Here is a 22,706-nt window from a genome sequence, read left to right as displayed (position 1 = left end):
CAGATTGGAATAAAAACTGATTGATTTTAGTTTAGTTTGTAGCTATTAATTACAATCTGATTAAAATTACAGGATCCTTATAACCACTGCCGTATATATAAAGGATCTGACCAATATCTCCGTAGGGGGTCAACGTCGGTCCAGAATGTACCGTATTATACCACGTGGTCATTCATATAAGATATACATTTTCTACCACCTTGTGTCACCATCCATTGAAAACGATATTTCGTCCCCATTATACCATTTAACAATTAGCTCTTATTGTGTTTCTTTGGGCGAGATGGACTACGGTATAACCAAACATAATTCTGACAATATTTTCAAACTATTTTCGTCCCTGAAATTCACTGTCAAATTTTTGACAAGGAGTCAGTAATTTGATTTGGCGCATTTCCAAAGGTCACCGGGACATGACCCCTGAATGGATTTTCCTCTGGTATATACGCAGTTATGGTTAGAGATTCATTTATTTTTGATGAAGATTGGCTACTAATTTACTGGGAGACGTAGTGTTTGTGTTCAGATATTTATTATTGTATTCTTATTATTTATATTTGTATTTACTTGAATTTGCTAATACCTCTTTACGTGTCTATCGATAATGCTCTATTATTATGTATACAGTAACATTGACAAACCATTTGAAATTAAATTATTTTGCTTGAAGGCTTGGGTTCTTCAAGAAAAATGGGACGACTGGTTCGCCGTTGTCATATAATTAAAATGTAATGAATTAGTGCGTCCCGAAAAGAAACCCCATGTCGCTATGCCCTATATGGAAGTAAGTTACTGATTGGGCATCCACCAAAAGCTATTTTATATTATTTGGGAGTTAATAAGGACCATACATTTTGCATGATTAAAACACACAATTATTATCATACACCATTCAAATGAATGAGAATTGTTTATTGCACAGTGCGGCGTGTGCGGCATATTTAAAATAAACATTAGAAACTGATAAATGTCGTATGTATTACCAACCTTAGTAAACAATAACTTTCATTTATTAATAAAAACCGAGCTGCTGACAAACATAAATCATCTTTCAAAGTAGATGTGTCGATGTGCACATAGATTCATCATTGATGTAAACAAAAAAATCGTGCTAATATAATATCGTCTCGTTAGGAATTATAAATTGAGAATAACAGTGTCCTATAGGGTACACCTCATAGACATGTAGAATACGGAGGAAACATTTACCCATACGTACGTACACTGATAAATAAACACTAGGACCCTTTCATACACTGAGGTGACACAATGTTTACTACCGGGGCGAGTCCGGGTTTGATGGCTGATTTATTTAACTTGTAAGCGGTTAACAACTAGTATCAATTTCTGTTTCCCCAACATGATAATATCTAGTTATGGTTTATTTGGTGTGCTTCATAACACGGTAATAATACATTAAAAAGCAATGCTTTTCATGATAAGTTGTATTCCAAAACTATGATGTTATTTTCATGCTGTTAATATTTCACTATTTTACAATCTTAAATACAACCAATACCTATTTTATTGTTAAGCATTAAACTGTCCTTCTTGTTGGACTTTTGGCCCTATAATTTTCCCAAGGATTGCACTCTAAAATTAAATAACGTGGGCGTTATAATTTTTATTTCTTGCAACCTAGGAAGATTTCTACAAGTACCACAAATATGCCAAAAGGCCAGTTTAATGCTTACCATTTCCGAGTTTTGGTGTAATCTTAAAAACCTACACCAAATTTGTAATACACACTGTTATCGCATGTTACAAAATAATGTCCCCGCTTCTCCCATTAGTGGAGACTTTTTTATGACACTATAAGTACCTCCAACGTCATTCATGGTAAAAAAAAATAAGATCATGGAAATAAACAAACTCATCAGCATTCGTTCAACATTTTAATAAAAATTTGCAACTTAAGGATATCTAACATTTTAAAATTCAGAGCCACAAATATTGTTGGCGAATAATTTAGATTAATTGGGTTTTTCATTTCGGTAGCATGCAAGTACGCACAAAAATGCATTGCTTCATTTCGTCATGACTTCGGACAGAAACGACGTAACGAAACATGTTTTATATATCACTACAACAACGAGATTTGTTGGAAGAATTATGATTTTTTGTTTGATATCTTGATATAATGTCAGACCATGAGCCAATTGGAAATATTTGTAGATACCTGTAAAAATTATATCGGGTTATGCAAATAGCGTGGCAACGCGTCCGTAAAAGATATACATTATGTTCTAATGTCCATAACAACACCAAAGAATAATTTTGATGTCCGAAATCGCCAATTTTGCACACCTATATAACAATCTTACATGTTTTTGTTTAACTATGTATAGTGTAAACAAATCGAGGTTGGTTATCAATTTCTATAGCGTGGTTTATCTTTATCTTTCCTGTGTCCATCCTTATTACAACAGTAGTTGAATATCACCGTGGAAATAGAAATGTAAAAAACAATTTGAGCATTTGTTGTTAACTCAGAGGTATGGAGGCAATAAGGAAGTCTGTCATTGATATCAGGTTCTAGATAAACGGTTGTTTTCGGAAACGTGATTGGTTCTTTTAACGAGTAATGATACCTTAGTAAAGCACCACAACTCAATAATAACATAAATCTGAAACTACCTTAGCAGCAGATATGTATTAATTTACCTTAGTAAAGTAAAACACCATCCAATCAATAATACATATCTGCCTTCCTTAGTATAGCATCACAACCTAAAATATTACTATGATGGCCATGCAGTCAGATCCAGTTAATAAATAACACCGGGCATTCTATATAGATATCACGAGAGTATGTAGAGCAGATCATAAACACAAGGTCTCAAAGCAGTTTAAAAATATGGATGTCATATAGTGGTGCTCCGTAATCAATTCAACAGTAATGCATATTTATAAGGACTATTTATGCACATAGTCATGTTTCAAAAAATGTGAATTTTGATATATAAATACTTGTTTTTATAAAAAATTGTTGTTTTTTTTTTTTTTTTTTTTTTTTTTTTTAAATACTGCACCACGTATTCAGTATAGGTATGACGACAATACATGCGGTAATTTCAAACATACAGTAATAACCACCAACACCATAGACTCTACCTTTAAGACATACTTATTCAGCATTTTAATCGTTTTCGATTGCTTCGTTGGTGGTAGTCAAAAATCACTTAGATAACCAAAAGCATATCAATTTCAGAGTCAAACATAAAAATATTTCTAATAAAAATATAGCAAAAAAATCTCAGAAATCATTACAATTACAGGCCAAAATGTACAAAATTCAACGAAATCTCTCGTCCGAATGACACTAAAACAGAAATTTGTGATTTTCCGTTTTTATTTTGAAAATTGAGTTTAAACTAAAATATTTATTTTATATACACCCTGTTTCACAACATTACAACAGTGGAAAAATGTTTCACAAGTGTTTATTGAATTACGTCAAATGTTCAATACAATAAAGATAATTGTTTAAAATATATAAAAATTAATTGGCCTTATAAAAGTCCAATGTGAAATGCACTTATTTGATAATTAGGAACATTGCCATAACCCTAGATCGGAAACTATGGCGTTCATTATACCATGACCACACAAACAATTTTAAAACTAAAATATGAGGACGATTTCGTCATCATCTTGTATATCAGATTATCTAAACACTAAAAACCCAGCTGACACGAGCATAACTGATTATCCAAAAAATATCCGTGCAGTCAGAAAGAGAAGTATTGCGATGAAATTGGTCTCTTGTACAAAGTCAGATAGTAGACTGAACTAGTCGTTCTGGGTAACAATGATAAGTCTATGTTTGTAATACTGACGATCTTCAATAGCAATCCATGTAGTTCGTCCTTGTTATTTATTACACGTTTTTATAGTCAGGAATGATGTACGTCAGCATGTGTGATAAGTCTAATGTACTAGACCATGATTGTAATGGTTACTGCTTCAGGGAAACTTCATCAGCACACAATGTCTTTCCATTCTCTTCGAAATTAGAAATCAGTCGTCTAACGAACACATTAAGTAAGTTCGATTTCTCACATGAAATAGAAGAAAATTGCAAATAAAAATCATTCGACAAATTATAATGTTAAGGGAAATTGGACCGAACAAAAACATTTTAAAATGTTTTAATTCTTTTGCCGATATAAATCAAACAAGTCTGGTCTTTAAATGGTTAGAATTATATTTCCTATTAAAAGACTAATATACATATTTTATGTATTCCGGTCATAACACGAACTGAACGATTACAATGAATAGCATTTAGTCCATGTAAACATAAACCAAATCTTAGTTTGGAGATTTCGATGGTGGAATTACCTACAAAATGTGTCTATGTCTATTCCAGTAGTACATTTGATGCCACATATGTTGTACTATACATCACGAGTCAGTTTCTGTATGACCTGGATAGTTAAACTAACACGAGTTATCTCCCCTCATGCTCGATCAATATTTCTATCCGACATGGTGTTTTAGGCGCGGTTATAACCGGAACAAGGACCTTCTTCCCCATCAACCAAACAATCTATCTGACATTTAGTAATAACCACGATATAATATTAATCATCCCCGATAAGGAATGAACGAGGTCATTTTGACAGAAAAGACACTGCTGATTGTGTTATATAAATACTGTGTTATACCTACTTATAGGACGCATTTAAATATGCTTGACGTATTTGGATATTAATTTTCTTCTTAGTAGATTCATGGTGTCTTAGTTCTCCCAGATTGTAGACAAATTTAATATTGAGCTTTAAATAGAAAAAATTGCGATACATCGACATGTTTTTCAACAACAAATCATTTATACTGTTTATTTCATATAGATAGAGTACCATATTTATATTACTCACTAAGGAGATATCAGAATATCGTCGGTCCTATTGTCCCCGTACAATCACCCTTACATCTGTCGGCAACAAATTCTGAAATAAAAAATAGGTAATTAAGAAGTTGAACCGTAATTTAATCAGAAGCAAATTTGCTCTCTAATAACAATTTTTCGAGCAAAATATAATGTAATTGCTGATTACATCCACTATTGCAAAATATATCATTAATGTGGCGATGGAGACGTATTACAAATATTATGTGGCTTAACAATTATCAAAAATAGTAATCAATAAATAAAAATAATTTAAACATACCTGCTAAGTTAAGATAGTGACTTTTACTAAACATCGAAGATATGCGTACTTTAAAGCATCTTCCATTGTTTTTTTCTCTTCGAAAATGTGCCAACAGTGCACATGCTTGTAAACTGTTCTCGATGTGTGTCACAAAAATATATCAAAATTTAAATGCAAAATCAGTACGTTATTCAATATTGCAATGATAACATATAGATTTATAATAATATTTGGAAATCATGAACTAATATGATAACGGAAATAATAAGAATAGCATACATGATATTATCTTTATTAATATATTATTTATTTTACTCAAATATAAACTTTATAAAATTTCTTTTTCATCGATTACAAAACAAGTTATACAACTTATGCAAATCACTCTCGATGGCCCGGATGTAAGCGCGCGAGGAGTCTCAGTGTGGGAGGAAACCGGAGTGCCCGGCGAAAACCCACGTGATCGGGCAGGTGACCCCTAACCTTTCACGTCCGTGCCGGGGGTCGAACCCCGGCTGGCTAGGTGAAAGACGAGCGGCTTAACCACTACACCACCCGATCACAAATTAATTTATTTTAATTAATGTCATATACATTGATTCTATGACTATTTAAAAAAAATATGGTTCTAAAAAGCTACCTTACAATCATGTATGAAATTTACATAATGAACATTTAAACAAATCTATCACTAAAATAAGGATTTAATTGCCAATACATTACCTGTTGAACTTTCGTATTATCACGTCATGTAGTGCCAAACAAACGGAGATAAATATCCAAACGGTCTTCGTCTCGGATAGCCCATACGAGCAAATATAACTCTCCCATAATCACACCAAAGATAAATACAAAACAAAAACACGGACACAAAGAACGACAGACACAAGTAGACATGTATATACCTCAAGGACAAAACAGTACAAGTCACGACAGCCAAAGGTAGACACACGATACAGTATAAGGTCCTAGTGGAAAACAACAAAAATAGCTAAGCTAATCAAATCAGCTGTTTTTAGTTTTAATGTTACAGTATTTGAATAATGTTGATTTAATGTGTTTAGTGTGTCACCGACCATCTCATAGGAAACCAATCCGTATATTTCATCTCAGTTGTTCTCTCAGATAAAGGCTAAATATTTAAAACATATTCCCATAATTATCAATCTGATCATTTTGTAAATAATGCATTTGAATTACTAAACAGAAAAAAATGTTTCAATAGTACACAAAATATAAAATGAATACTTATCAAATTACTAGGATATTGTCATCAATACATGTTTGTGTATTGATAATTCAATGACTCAAAAGTTACATATTAATGTAAATCATCCATGAACACAACGTACATATCAGATATTGTTATCCATTTAAGTTTTTTCTTTAATATTGAAACTGCATATATTTAATGTCGTCTTATGATATTACAGAGTTTGTTCACTTGAAGGTAGATATCGATTGTCATTATTTTGTGAGCACATATCATGGGTTTTCCCCGCAAAGTATTACATCATGCTCGCAAACACATGACGTCACAATCAATACCTACCCGCAAGGGTAGATAACTCTGCAATATGCAAATACCGAATATGATATCGAACATTCGAATACAAATCTGATTGTGAAATGATATACCAATATAAAGGCCTGTTTCCCTGTCACAACCAGATCTGCAGTAGTTATCACAATTTATTCCATACTTTCCGACTACACAATCTGAAAAAAAAACATTCATATATATATATATTAAGTCAGTATAGGTTATGCAACAGAATCCTGAATTAAATAATAATATCATATAATGTAGCGTAACTAGGAAGGCAAACAAGGGTAATTGATAAATTGACACCATTGGTGCATGGCCAATTACTATATACCATATTGTGACGATATGCTTCTGCATTTCTTATTAAGTATAGGTAACATACTTGCAAACAATAATATGTCAGAGAAACTCGGGTTGGATTATTTTTTCTTTTGTCGCAAGGAAAACAATTATGACTATGCAAGGGCAAGATAGAGCCGAAAAATCAGTTGATAAATTAGATTAAATTAATTAAATAACTTAATATCTTCAATGGAAAAACAATTAATAGAAAGTGTTTGTGGACTTTAAAATGCGTTTCTAAATCAGCATATCTTTTAAAAAACGAGGTTTAATAAAGCCACTCACCATGGCAGGTTCCGTTTTCTCTGTAGCATAGCCCATTGAGACAATTCACAGAACAATTCTGTTGACAGTCATCACCGAACTTCCCACTGATACATTCTGTAAATTTTAACATTTTTTTATTGATGCCATTTCTTTATTTCGATCTTTCCATAGTTCAATAACCGGTACCCATTTCAAATACAAAACTCGTTGAAGGAGCACGCTGCTTATATATCTATTGAATCATTATGCCCATGCATTAACATAAATTAAACTTTAAAATTCAATTTCTCCTCAATATTTAAAATACATTTTGGAATGCTTCTGCCTATGAAGTCATTACGCTGTCATTTCAGCCAATCAGAAGCGGTGTTATAAAATAGCTGATAAAATTAATGTATAAGCTAATGGAAATGTTCGATACAAACCAAATTATTTTACCAGATTATTTGTAAAAGATAATTACTCTCATACCTGTACAGTATCCAGAGTTGATATTACATATGCCATCTTTACAGTTGATTGGACAATTGTTCTGACACGTGACACCATATATCCCGGCAGAACACTCTAAAATAATAATATAATGATTATATATTTTTGTTTTCATTCAACACTTAATTGTGTCACTTAATTGTGTCAGGCATTTATGAAGACAGTGATAAATGCCTGATCAAAAGGTCCGTTTCGTTTCGAAATACCAAGTTTACGCGACTGAAGTTCGATTTACTGTCTACTATGTTAGTCCAAATGGCCTAAAACTATTTAAATTGCCAGTCACACCTGTACAGTATCCAGAGGTAATATTACATCCATTTGCACAGTCGGTTGGACAAGTGTACTGACATCTCTCACCGTATTTCCCTGGGAAGCAATCTGAAAATAAACGGGCAATTTACTGTACAACACCATTGGTGCATAAAATTAGTTGTGTAACTCCACGATGGACACAATGAAACGGGTACATAAAATCTGATTAAAATACAGATCCTTATGACCACTCCGTTAAAAAGAGGATCTGACAACATCCCGTAAGGGGTCATATTCGGATGACCTTTACACCACGTGTGCTTCAGATCATTTTTTTACATCTTGCTACATCACTGAAAACGCTATTTCGTCCCAATATACATATATAATTAGCTTCGCTGTGCTCTTTGGGCAAAATGACTATGACAAGAAAATAATTCTGGCAGTTTTTTTTCCAAAATATTTCGTCCCCAGAAATTCACTGTCAAGATTCTGAGGGCAGCAATATGATTGGCCATTTCTAAATGTCACCTGGACGTGACCCCTAGTGGGATTTTCTCAGATCCTCTTTCCGCACGTAGTGATAATAATAATCTATATTTTAATCAGATTGGACACATAATGAAATATTTTCATCTCCAAAACAGGAGGTTGAAACCATTCAATGATACATGTACCTTTCACATGATTCCAAAGCGCGTATAGTAAGTACCGACCATATCTATATAAAGTTTCCCAGAATCAATAAATCTCAGGACGGTCACAGATATTCCATGTATTTTCCACATACTTAATCCATAATTTAGAGTGATTAGGTTTTTTTTCACTTAACAGTAAAACATACTAAAATGATAAAGTTATATTTGAACAGCTTTAACCATGGCTGCATATATATATTCGTAAATATGAAAAAAGAAGTGGTCAGGGATTTTGACTGTTTTTGTTCTCATGGAAACTAAGTACAATTTATTGTGTGTTTATTTTTTTTACTTACAAAAGCAGTAGCCAGTTGTTGAGTGACAATTGCCGCCATAACAGTCTGATGAACAGCGACTCTCGCAGTTACCGTAACCATGGCTCCCTATAGGACATCCTGTTGAAAACGTTACATGAACAATAATGTAAATGATCAACAATCACAAATAGTCCTAAATACGGTTATTTTAATTGGCATATTACTGGAGCTGACTAAGTCGGCTTGATAGAAACCAATATAAGCAATAAAAAACAGATGCAGTATATTGGGTATAGATAGAAACGTATGTCGTTACTTAGAGTCCAGGTAACGTATATTTGTCGACAAGTGCAAATAATGCATGGGTAGGGATAGACAACTGTTCAGAACAAACAACTGTAAAATTATTTGATAACGTTACAACATCAACATGCTATTTTAATAATCAGGAATTAAAGGACATGTAATAACAAAATGAACATATTTTTGATTTATTTGTTTTATATTTGATTCCACAAAGCCTTACACTTAATACGTTTATGAATGTATACCAGCAAAGACACGGTCATATTTCATTCCTTCCAAATAATTTTAATCATTATAACATAAAATAAAAATCATACGAATCACATGTCTACAGTGATACCACTCACCTTTCACCTCTACTTCACACAACGCGAGAGCTGCGTAATCACTATACCAGCTTTGACGTTTTGGGTCGTTTCTATAGTTGTAAATTGTCACATACTGTGCTACATAGGGACAATTCGGACTTTCTACAGTCTGCAGATCTGTCAGTGTGCTGCTACTATCTTTCATGGCAACGGACGCCATCGCGGGGAGAGTCGGTCGAATTGGATACATAGATCTCATACCCAGCGATACTGTCTCCTGAGCCATCCTGGATTAAACATACGGATTTACATTAATAGGTATTGTTATTTTCTCTGTGTTTTTTTTTTCTTTTTTTTGTGTGTGTGTTTAGAATAAACGATGTTACTTTGATATATCATATCTATAAAAAGGTCCTATTAAAGTTACTGAGTCAATTGATGTGCAAGGATTAGGGTACCAGCTAGACCTTTATCAAAACGAAGATAGCTGCATAAATTAAGTTCTGTTTACTTATTCTTTAAAGTGTGATTTGCTTCGAGAAATTGCTGTTTTTGTATTTGTTATGAAATACATTTTGAAAGAAAAAGCAGTACAAAACAAAATATATAACATTAATCATATTCAATGAAATGCCGAGACGAAAGAAACGGAAAAAAAAAAAAAAAAAAAAAAATCTTTCCTCCTTTTTTAGTTAGAAGTTATATTACATGTATTGTAAGCTTCAACTTTCATAGATTGTTTTGTCTCGTGTATGCTTAAAAAGAAATAGCAATCTAAAAATACTTGCAATTGAACTTTTTTTTTGTAAACGTTAATTTAATTATATTTAAAGAATATTTACAAATTTACATTATTCCGAAATAAACAATATTGATTCAAAAAAAAAAGTTTTAGTTTTGACTCACCTCCGTAAAATATTGAGATCCAGTTTATGGTAATTAGTCCTCCTCAAGGTCGACCCGCTACCAGGGCAGTGTTGATGACCGTGTGGTAGTATTGTACATTGCAACATCACGCCCTCCGCCATCTGTTTGCTTTGGTAATAACATACATTCGTGCCACAGCCAATTGCTGGCTTAACGTATGTACTACTATCGGTTATACTGTCTTGTTCAAGATGGCCTATCTGCAGATACGGTCACCTGAATAGAATATGGAAAATGCCAATATTACCATATTATTTAGAAGGAGAGCGCTTTTTTCCCCGCATAAAAACGTTTAGGGTGAAGAAGTAAAAGTATGATATATACGTAACAACATGTAAATAATATGTGCTATTTCGCAAATGTGCCAAGATTGATGCCACAACTCACACTGATATTCATACTGTAATGAAATTAATTTTTTTTATTAATTCGAAGTATAGGGCAACGACTTCGTTACACCATATGGATATGAGACAGACCGGATGCATTAAAGTTTAATGCCAGAGATCATGATATATCGAATCGGATAATTATTATTAACGTGCTCGGTAAACAGATGTCAAACTGTAGACTGAACAGTCCGACCCCACAAATAATCTATAGTTACTATTTGGAGCATAGGTGTAGTAGTGGCAATCCAATCTAGAATACGACGCTCCATATATGAACTTATCTTGTATTTGTTTCATCCTCGATACTACTCACGCCTGAGTTATTTTCACTGTCGTTATACCCACCCTAGCGGACGTGTTTCATGGTGAAACCTGGAAGACAATTTTGGATAACAAAAAAAGAACCCATCAATACTGCCCTACAGAGATGACCTTTGAGAATTGGTGGCGAGGTAAAATAAAACTCAAATATCTCACAATTCAGTCCAACTCGCGTCTACCGTTATTCGTTTTTTATTTCTTTTCATGTACATTAAAGGCCACATACATACTGGTTTATTTGGTGCCAACAACACAGAGCCTTACGTTTCGCTAATGACATAGTAAACACACACACACAAACCACAATTTTTTAAACACCCCCCCATTTTTTAAAAATAAAAAATCCTATGGGTAGAATATAACGGACCGTGATAGTAACCTTCTGAATTATTACGGATGGCATAAATAAATATGTAGGTAATGCTAAGTTGTTACTCCGTATTGACTAGTTCTGGTAAAGGGAAATATTCTGTTATTTTTTAATTATGGAATGACACTCTACTGTTAGATAGGTCATGCTACTGAGACAATTGAGTCTTGTTTTGTATATTACCATCTTTAATTGATGTCATGTGATAGTTTTCGCCAGTAATCATGAAACAAGTTTCGCTCTCTCATAGAGAAGATATCGTTTGAATGCTTCATGAAGAAAACAAATCATGTATCTGTTTTGAAAAAATTGCCAATTCACTGACCGTCCACTCTCGAATCGTAATATTTATAAATACCATCCCTTCACTACTAAATTATTCTTTTTACTAGCTATCGTTAGTCCGAGACATCAACTATAGGAAGTAGCAATAAAGAGAGTATCATTCAAATGTTCTACATAAAAACGGATGGCTTTTAAAAGGTTTCTCTTCTTATTAATTGTTCCCGCTATATGCTTATTGTTTTCGCCTTCTATCTCGCGAAAAAAAAGACTAGCACCGTTTACCTGGAAACTATGGCGAGTATAATATTTCACAGTGATCATGTCTAATTTAATATAAATATTTAGCTTTCATTTAGGTCTTCGGCAAGTCTCATATTTTCTGTCTATACAATAACGCTCAAACACCCGCTGCACATTAGGCCACTTCGCGCGTTATTGTCTTTTTTTTAAAGCAACCTTTCCAGGTATCTAGTGTGTCCGTTCGAAATGAAATCCAACATAATTTATTACATGAAATTACATAACCTTCTTGAATCGAGTCGTGTGGCATATGAATACCAACATAACGACAAGTAAATTTCCATCCCAATGTCCTGTAAACCATCATCATGTGAGCTCAAATGCACTATTCACGCCAAGGAGGAAGTGATTCTGAATATATTACTGATTCATTCACGCTAGACAAGATGAATAGGTTGAGTTTTAAAATGGCTACGGTGACTAAGCGTGTTCCGGTACACTGAGCAAGATTCGGCGACTGCTTTTTATCGTTATTTTATCGCCCAAGTGTCAGGGGACGAGTTCTTTCTTTGGTATTCATAATGACAGACGCTCGAGTGTTACCTTGAAAAATGTATATGTAAATTCACTTTATCGTGATACCATGTCCCACACGAAGTAGAATTAAAGTGGAAGAAGCCACAGACGCTTGCTGTCGTCATACATCTCTTTGACATATTAAAAATCAACGAGTTGCATTATAACCTGTTAATATATCAAACATCATAACTTTTCGAAGGAATGCCGTGTCGTTTGGTAGATGCAGGGGAGCTACTCCTTCATATCAGCAAGGTACATATCTATGCTAACATTTCATAAAAAAACTATTAGGTGTGTGCAAGTCTATTCGTCTTTTAAATAAAACAGGAATACTTTGGTATTTTTGGGAGTTTTGTAGATTTTAGAGACTTGAGTATTGGTATCAATGTTCATAATTTAGGCTAAGCTGCATAATAATGGGCCGTAATTACTGATTTTGTTTTTCCCTTTTAGTACAATACGTGCGTTTTTGTGGTATAAACGTATCGAAACTCTTTAGCTTAGTTTCCCGCCACCCATTTAAAGGACAGAACTGGTATACTGAAACAAAACAACAAAGCAATACTTAGATTTTTTAGATACTTGTTCGGTTAGTACATTGTACACACATTTTAAAGCATGATTAAGTAATCTCAGTGTCAGTCTTTTGATAAATGGCACACGTCATCCTCGTGGTAATTGTTCAGATAAGCCGCAGATGAATATTCAGTTTTTTTCTCTATAAATTGAAGTGCAAACGAAAACAGTTACCGAACACCCCATCTCAAAATGTCCTTAAGATATCTAACTAATAGGTTAATTGAAGCCAATCGCACACCAATCATGCAAATGACCTAGTACGGTCATGAACCTTCTTAGACTTTTTCATACCTATTCGTTGTTTTTTTTAAATATCTCTCCTACAACATTGTTTTGCGGTTCCTTTCGGTTCTCGTTTGGCCCTGTTTGGTTACTCGAATACCTGACAAATAAGTCTGTGTTAGGGGCAGGCGTCACTAGCTGATACAATTTAGACTTAGCACTTTTATCGGTACAGGCCTCATAATCAGAGCAGAACTTGTCATTAACTCCGGGTATTGACTATAATACTTGTCTGGGTAGGTATCGCTGTATTCCTACTTTGTATTATTGGAAAACTCTATCACTGATTATTAAACCTCAAGCCTTATTTTGTTTGAAAATTCCCTATAGATTGTCTGCTCACCACTTCGTGGATCACGCGGTCCACTATATCTGAACCAACTGGATCAATCGTACGGTTTCCACGAGAATATCATGATATGTTTGGAGATTCCGCGGCAACCAAACTGGTAATTCACATGTGGAGCACCTATGCAGCACCATGAATATTTGATCATTTTCACAATATGTTAAAAACTTCATAACTTCATCAACTTCAACACAAATAATGATACTAAGTTTCCATTATCTCATCTGACTTAGGGGAAGTTATAATTACTAGCAACCTGCTTGTTATTTGTTTGTGCCAAAAAAAATCAATATTTTCCTGATATAGCCCAGCTAAATTTCCTTTCCCCCAAAGAAACGACGGACCACTAAAATTGCTGGGAATTCACTTTGCGCAGTGTTGGTTGACAGCTGGGGATGAATTTTCTTATAGGGTTTGGCCGCTTAGGCCGCTAACCGTTCTCGGATTGCTCGCGTCCGCCCCTCGTGTTTTGTCATTCGGACTAGGGCATGGCCATAACTCCAATTCCAACAAATTACTCCATACGTTTTTGGTCCTCCCCCCTTTCAATGGTACTAAAATCCCTATCTCCTTAATATAAAAAAGAACAAAAAAAAAAAAAAAATAAGAATAAAAAAAAGAAAAAAAAAGAAAAATGAAAAAAAAAAAAATAAAAAATAAAAAAAAAAAAAAAAAAAAAAAAAAATTAATAAAGACAGGCCCTTAATTTTTAATCTAGCGTAGCGTGATCGTTCCCCCAGTAAAAAACAAATCTGTTTGATAAGGCTGTTTTTTAAGCCTTGAGTAAACAAATTAGGCGCTGTTTCGACAAACAGTGCGTCATGGTCTTACAAATCTATATATTTCATAAACGCAAGAGCTACAGAGAACCACAGTCCATGGTCCCAATGTCGGTCAGCTTTGGGATGAGATAAAAGGTGAAATTAGACAAAATTACCCAACAACACTCCTTGGAATTTGGTAAAGGACTCACTTTCCTTAATAGGACCGCTTTTTCTAACCAAATCTTACCTCCTTTTAAACTCTTCGGGGGCTTCTGTCAACATTTTTTGTCTACACTTACACAATCTCGTTGTCTTCCTTATTTCTCCAATAGTGCAAAGAAAACCACAAAAATCGTCAACAAGCTCCCGTGTAATGTTCTGGTTGGCAAAAACAAAGTTATACTTCCTGGTTTTAATTTTCACTTCTTATTTGGAATTCTCCCTGACTACTGGACGTTGCCATGGATACTTTCAATGACTGGACCTTCATTTGAGGTTCGACCAGACTTACATGGGTTGCACTGCAATTTGCAGCAAAAATACCGCAAACATGAGAGCCCTTGCAATTGACAAATGAACGTCATCCTCTCCCCTTGAAGCTATTGCATGGTCCTGAATATTTTCCACTCGAGGCGAGTGGATTTGTACTCCTCCTCCTGTTTCAGACGGGTCTAATGACACCCAGTTTCTTTTCTTTACCTGATACCCATACGCTTCTGCATTGATAACCAATTCCGAATCCGACAAATGAAAAAATAAAATTATCTGCAAACTCGTGCTTGCTTCGATAACTGAAAATTAGACCGCTGCTATAATATTAGACCGGGGTCATGGAAATTAGTACCCATGGTGGTTATTTTTTAGAACAGTTTGCTCAGAATTAGACATTTTCTGATTATTAGGTCATTTCTCTCAATATTAGGTCTGTTTTGAAAATTCGGACAATTTTTGTCAAAATTAGGCCTTTATGGTCTTCCAGTGTAATTTTGCTTGTCGGGAAATTATGCTATACAATGGACTAAGAACATAATACATGTATTATACTTTCTATCAAAAATGTATAAAATGATGAATTTTCTTCTGTTTTTATTGCTCCAGGATCCTGTGTAAAAAAGTTATGTTTTGAACCCATCAAGTGACCCGGATGTATGGCGCATGGATACACATGATGCCAGATATCTTGAGAGAATGCCGATCATGCTCGGATATTGAACTTGACCAGGTTAGATGGAAACGTGTTAGCGAAAATTTAATAATTTATCGTGAATTTGAATGTTTTAATTAACTCAACTCTGAGATAGAAGTCGATCGAAAAACTAAATTAAAGTGGATTAATCACTAGTTACCCATGAAAAAGGACAACATGCAACATTTCTCATATGCCTTAGGCATATTGACTGATTTTATTTAAAGTGATAGAACATTTCCTTAAACGGATGTCTAAACTGGCTCCGAGTTCCGTTTTATTTAAACGGAAATAGGAGTTATTTGAAGTTTTGAGTTATCCATGACAAAACAAAACATTTGTAATATGTTCAAAATACATAAAGCGAATTTTTTTCGAATTTTATTTTTAAAAAAATCTTAAACGGAACTCGGAACTCGGAACTCTGAACCAACATCAGCCTGCCTCATTAGATAGTATACATTGTTTGCAAATGTAGGCATATAAGTGCGTACGTTTTATAATACGCTCATAAGGACACATCACTTCTAAGGTAACACATACATGGAAAAATAAGAAAAAGAAACAAACTTCATCATTCAATCCTATATACTAACAATACAAATACTAACCCTGTGTACGCCGATGTATGTGATGCTTTGAAGTAAGCACCTTATATAAGCAAGCAGTTTAAACGCTCTTGTAATCTGATGAATGTAATATATATCCGGCTTAAGCTCAGTATCATCACTCTTCATTTGCAAGTGTCCAAGATATTTTGACCATGTTATCAGATATAATCAGCTGAGCACAGCGTAATATCTGTTACGGAAATATATATATTTTTTTCTTTTCAAATGGGGGTTAAGGGCGAGAATAGAGTGTGAAAATAAACATTTTTCATCGGCTCTATTTAAAAAAAATCACTTTTTAACATTCCAGAACTAATGGCTACTGAAACATCTGCCTGTGCCTTTTAAGGCCTTGCCTTTGGTCATATGTTTCAGTTGCCATTAATTATGCAATAATAAAAAGTTATTTTACGAAAAAAAGAACATTTATACCTTTGAAGGCTGCCAAGTGGTTTGAGCTTTGAGATCTGTCTTCTAAATATAAACAGATGTACCCTAACAGAGATCTTTCAAATTATTTCTATGGTTGATTTCCAATTGTCCTTTTACGAATCTACATTACAACATATCAAGCTATACCATACATGGTAATAATGCGCATAGACAGCGAAAAAATACATGCTTGTCACTTGTTTTGAAATTTGGATCAGGGTGTTTTGACACTGCGTGAATTACAACTCATTCCTTATTTCATGGCATGCATTTTAAATGTAAGTTGTGACATAACATGAACATAGCTCATATAATACTTCAGTAAGCACTCACTACTTATTGATAATGCGTAATGAAATAACGAACAATTAACGTTACCCTCATTAGATCGTACAGAAACTTGACGATGAAAGACAACATAATAATCATTTTCGTGTTAAAAATTAATTTGACAGTTTTCAATTTGTATTTGTGCAACAGCAATTCCGAAATGCAGCTATAAAACTAAGCAGTTCAGTTTTGTCTATAGGTGAAAGTATCCTTAGAGTCTCTATTGTGACATTCGTCACGGGATTAAAGCCGACTAGCTTCACCACGGCTGGGCTAGGTTAGGATGGAGAGGACGACTATGTTTAAAGAACTGAATAAAATATAACAGGAAACAGTGATCAGTGTTGCTGAAAATTGGCCTCAATATTTTGTTAGAGGCTGAATTTTATTATACTTATTATGATAATAATACCTTCAAGTTGATATTGTCACATTGTAATAATACCTTGATATTGTCACATTGTAATAAAACCCTGATATTATCACATTCTAATAATATCTTGATATTGTTACATTCTAATAATATCTTGATATTGTTACATTCTAATAATATCCTGATATTGTCACATTCTAATAATATCCTGATAAAGTCACATTCTAATAATAACCTGATATTGTCACATTCTAATTATATCCTAATATTGTCACAATCTAATAATAGCCTGATGTTGTCACATTCTAATAATATCCTGATTTTGTAACATTCTAAAAATATCCTGATATTGTAGTAATAATATCAAATATGTTATTTTGTTTAAATATGATTTTATATTTCTAACTGAATTGTGGATAGGGTTATACGTCAGTCATCATCGTTTACTTTTAAAGGGATCTAGAGACTTCTGTTTTTCACACCCGATCGAACATGTAGTATATCTAAAGAATATACAGTTGATTTGAAATTAATTTTTATAATAAGTAATAATTCTACTGCCGGTTTACGTTGTTTTGTACATGCCCACTAAGAAGCATATATTAAGTTGCCCGATATGTATTTTTATTTGGCAAATAATGGATTACAACGTGATACAGACTCCGATGACATGAGTGTACTTCGTGGGTAGCCATGTAATACAGCTTCAAGCGACATAAGTGTACTACTTGGGTAGCCATGTGATACAGATTCAAGTGACATGAGTTTACTAAAAGGGTAGCCCTATAATACAGCCTTAGACGATATGAGTGTATTGCATGGGTAGACATGTAGTACAGCTTCAGATGACATTAATGTCCGATGTGGGTAGCCATGTAATACAGGCTCAAACGACATGTGTGTTCTGCATGGGTAGTCATATACAATGCAATGCAGTCTCATACATCCTCAGATAAACTATGTGTAATGCATGGGTAGCCATCTATAATGCGATGCAGTCTCAAATGACATGAGTGTGTTGCATGAGTAATCATGTAATGCAGCCGCAGACGACAGGAGTGTATTGTATTGGTAGGCATGTACAATATATAGCCTCAGACGGCATGAGTGACTATATGGGTAGCCATGTAATACAGCCTCAGACAACATGGATGTACTTATGAGTAGCCATTTTGTACAGCCCCAGACGACATGGGTGTACTGTATGGGTAGCCATGTACAATGTAATATAGCCTCAGACGGCATGGATGTGCTGCATGGGTAGCCATTTAATATAGCTTCAGACGGCATGAGTGACTATATGGGTAGCCATGTAATACAGCCTCAGACAACATGGATGTACTTATGAGTAGCCATTTTGTACAGCCCCAGACGACATGGGTGTACTGTATGGGTAGCCATGTACAATGTAATATAGCCTCAGACGGCATGGATGTGCTGCATGGGTAGCCATTTAATATAGCTTCAGACGACATGAGTGACTGCATGGGTAACCATAAATTACAGCCTCAGACGACATGAGTGACTGTATGGGTAGCCATATGATATAGCCTCAGACGACATTAATGACTGTATGGGTAGCCATATAATATAGCATCAGACGACATTAGTGACTGTATGGGTAGCCATATAATATAACCTCAGACGACATGAGTGACTGTATGGTTAGCCATATAATATAGCCTCAGACGACATGAGTGACTGTATGGTTAGCCATATAATATAGCCTCAGACGACATGGGTGTACTGTATTGGTAGTCATTTGATACAGCCCAGACGACATGAGTGTACTGTATGGGTAGCCATATAATATAGCTTCAGACGACATGAGTGACTGTATGGTTAGCCATATAATATAGCCTCAGACGACATGGGTGTACTGTATTGGTAGTCATTTGATACAGCCCAGACGACATGAGTGTACTGTATGGATAGCCATGTAATACAGCCTCAGACGACATGAGTGTACTGCATGGAATTAACCAGTAACACATCCGTAGATATAAGAGAAAACATCCTTACATTATATTTTTATAATTCTTTATAACCGAAACAAAGAGTTGTGTTATTGTTAACATAATTGATATACTTTAATATCACAGCAAATAGTTCTGCTCACTTCAGATCTAAACGACATAACATAATAACGTAATAAGACACATACGGGGAATTTGTTTCAGTGTCGATGACAATCGCCTATTTACTGACCTGTAAACGTGTTTTAACTGCTTTATCAAAATGCTGTCAGCCAAAAGGAGTTGTCTGTTGTTATTGTGGTGGTTTTGCTGACATTTCATTAAGTACATTGTGTCATTAATTCTTTTCGATATGCAATTAGTTACGAATTATACTTTTCAAAAGTATAAAAATGTTTTCTGAAAGGTCATAATTCTACTATGGGTTGGGAAATTCACATTGAAAGTTTCAAAGTATTCATTTTGATGATGAATATGTAACGCATTACATTTGCAGACTGGTTTACTTCAAAATTGCTATCCTGGTATCTGAATTATACAACGTGTTTTTTTCTCAACAGCACTATACCCCTTGCGCAGCTCCCATAACCTAACAACTAACCGCTCTTTATCGGCTTTAATGTACCTAGAGTGAAGGTATAGGAAACAAGTGTAATAACACCCTCAGTCATAAAGATACGTTACGTAACTTTCCTGTGGTCGATAGAATGAGATATGGATTATTGGTCCACGGTTTTTATCTTCTATCACAACGTTTGGTTAACATGCATGAGAAAATGCAATTGTTTATTAATGCGATGAATAGTCATTAACAACTTATAAGAAGCGAATAATGTCTGACAAACAACAAATAACAAAGCAGATCGATAATAGATTTTAGCGTAAATGAACCATTTATGATACATTATACGTGTTACAAATTAATTTTCAAAGTAACAAATTTGTTCTCGTACAGTAATTTGCCATGTAATATAGCTTCAGACCACATGAGTGTATAGTGTGGTTAGCCATGTACAATGTAATACAACCTCAGGTGACATGAGTGTACTAGAAGGGTAGGCATGTAATGCAGCCTCAGACTAAATGAGGGTTCTACATGGGTAGCCCTGTAATACAGCCTTAGACTTTTTAAGTGTACTATATGGGTAGTTATGAAATGCAGCTCTGACGACATGAGCGTACTGTATAGGCACTCATGCACAGTGTAAATGCAACCCCAGATGACATGAGTGTACTTTAATGCTAGCCATGTACTGCAGACTCAGATGTCATAATTGTACTGCATAGGTAGTCATGTAATGCAGCCACAGACGACATGCGTGTGTTGTAAGGTCAGCCATGTACAAAGTAATACAATCTAAGGTGACATGAGTGTACTGCAAGGGTAGCCATATAATATTGCCTCAGATGACATAAGTGTTCTGCATGGGTAGCCTTGTAATACAGAATCAGACGATATGAGCGTACTCGTTGTGTATTCATGTAATACATAACCTATATTGAATGAGTTTACTTTATGGATGCATGGGAAGCCATGTAATACATGCAATGAAATGAGTATAATACATGGGTAGACATTTTGATACAGCCTAAGACGACATGGGTGTAGTGTGTGGATAGCCATGTACAATGTTTTACAACCAAAGGTTTATGAGCGAACTATAAGGGTAACCATGTAATAGAATCTCAGATTAAATAAGCGTACTACATGTGATGTCATGTAATACAGTCTGAGACTCAAGAGTGCACATAGTTGGTAGCCATGTAATACAGGCGGAGACGACATGGGTGTACTGCATGGGTAGCCATTTAGTACAGCTTCAGAAGACATGGGTGTACTAAATGGGTAGCCATGCAATACAACCCCATACATTCTCATCAAGACCATACATCTTTTATCAAGAACGATGATCAATGATCATATTGCTCTTAACATTTTGTCCTGGCATCTTTTTTGTCAAAGCAGTCACACTGACTACAGTAAATGGAACACTATTAAGATATATTTATTTTAATGTGTACATGTTTAAAATAGCTCGGAAGTCTCCAAACTATTCCTATTTGTACGGGTATTGTCAATGTTGACCACGTAATACGACTCGGGAGGTTCCGCTTAATTCGTCACGTGATGATATTCGGTTTTCCGATATTACCTGAAAGTTTGAAACATGGCGTTGACTTTGGCGGTTCTTTCAAAACGTGTAATATTTCTTGCGACATCAACCACTATGTCAATAGTAAATTGGTGTTTTTTATAGATTTTATTGATACAATGTATATTTTATGACAGTTTGTGATGGTGAAAATTACAAGAAATACACTTTAAACATCTATAAATTAAATGATATCGATAAAACGAAGTACAACATATCAGTTGATATACATATGAAAGTCAATAGAAGTGACAGGTGCTTCGAAAGCGCTTGTTATCGAGGGGAAACTCAATTAATCTAAGTATCGTGTACGTTCCCTGATTATACTTAAAAAGAAAGGGAAAAACAAGGTTGATCATTAAACATGCATTCTACATTCAACAGAAAGACGACAAACATTGACATTGAAGCAATAATACTTTAGTGTATTATATGTCTTATGACGTTACAATGATTCCTACTCGGAACAGACTATTACTGACGTTTAATGTCATATTAAGATATTGGCATACGTAAATAAATTGTATATTCCGAAGAGTATAATTATTTTTGTTTAATTTTAATACATATACATTCAATGATTACATATATAGATATGTAGCATTATAATAATGTTTCATTTAAGCATTAATCTTTTTGAGAACTGAATACTTATAACTCGTGCACTGAAAAAAAAGCGTCGGCCAAGAACCGAATAGACTTGGATTGAGATAACGGACTGATGGATGAACTGACTGGGGAATGATTTTGAATTTATGATTTGGCTTACGGATGAATGAACTGACTGGGGAATGGCTTGGGACTGTTGGTCTGATAGACGGATAGATAGACTGACTGAAATGATTTGGGATTGCTAATCTGAAAGGCGGATGTGGATGGAAGGATTAACTGGGGAATGATTTGGAATATGTGATCTGGTAAACG

At 34.5% G+C, this 22,706-nt stretch overlaps 1 protein-coding gene across 3 annotated transcripts; it reads right to left on the bottom strand.

Annotated features, from left to right (window-relative positions):
• Positions 1-4,164: 4,164 nt before the first annotated feature.
• LOC138324674 (multiple epidermal growth factor-like domains protein 10) lies at positions 4,165-10,594 on the bottom strand. Of its 3 annotated transcripts, XM_069269717.1 has the most exons (9): positions 10,541-10,594; positions 9,673-9,920; positions 9,059-9,157; positions 8,098-8,190; positions 7,789-7,884; positions 7,336-7,431; positions 5,883-6,878; positions 5,227-5,290; positions 4,165-4,955 (listed from the first exon to the last, which is right to left on the bottom strand). In XM_069269717.1, exons 2-7 carry the CDS (start codon positions 9,917-9,919, stop codon positions 6,673-6,675), a joined length of 837 nt encoding a protein of 278 aa, XP_069125818.1. In that variant the 5' UTR covers position 9,920; positions 10,541-10,594; the 3' UTR covers positions 4,165-4,955; positions 5,227-5,290; positions 5,883-6,672. The 3 variants fall into 3 exon arrangements, with proteins under 3 accessions (XP_069125818.1, XP_069125817.1, XP_069125816.1); XM_069269716.1 differs by having other exon boundaries at positions 4,166-4,955; positions 5,178-6,878; XM_069269715.1 differs by having other exon boundaries at positions 4,167-4,955; positions 5,227-6,878.
• Between the last annotated feature and the right edge of the window lie 12,112 nt (positions 10,595-22,706).

The sequence above is a fragment of the Argopecten irradians genome, chromosome 6 (genome assembly GCF_041381155.1).
Source record: "Argopecten irradians isolate NY chromosome 6, Ai_NY, whole genome shotgun sequence".
NCBI lineage: Eukaryota > Metazoa > Mollusca > Bivalvia > Pectinida > Pectinidae > Argopecten > Argopecten irradians.
Note: the sequence above shows the minus strand (reverse complement) of the source record. Positions and strands in the feature narration are given on the sequence as shown.

Excerpts from the sequence above, each read along its gene's own strand:
- LOC138324674 (XM_069269717.1), bottom strand. The coding sequence starts at position 9,919 with ATGGCTCAGGAGACAGTATCGCTGGGTATGAGATCTATGTATCCAATT. Across the intron at positions 8,191-9,058 it reads AACAACTGGCTACTGCTTTT|ATTGCTTCCCAGGGAAATAC; the intron begins GTAAGTAAAAAA and ends GTTTATTTTCAG. Across the intron at positions 7,432-7,788 it reads CAACTCTGGATACTGTACAG|AATGTATCAGTGGGAAGTTC; the intron begins GTATGAGAGTAA and ends TAAAATTTACAG.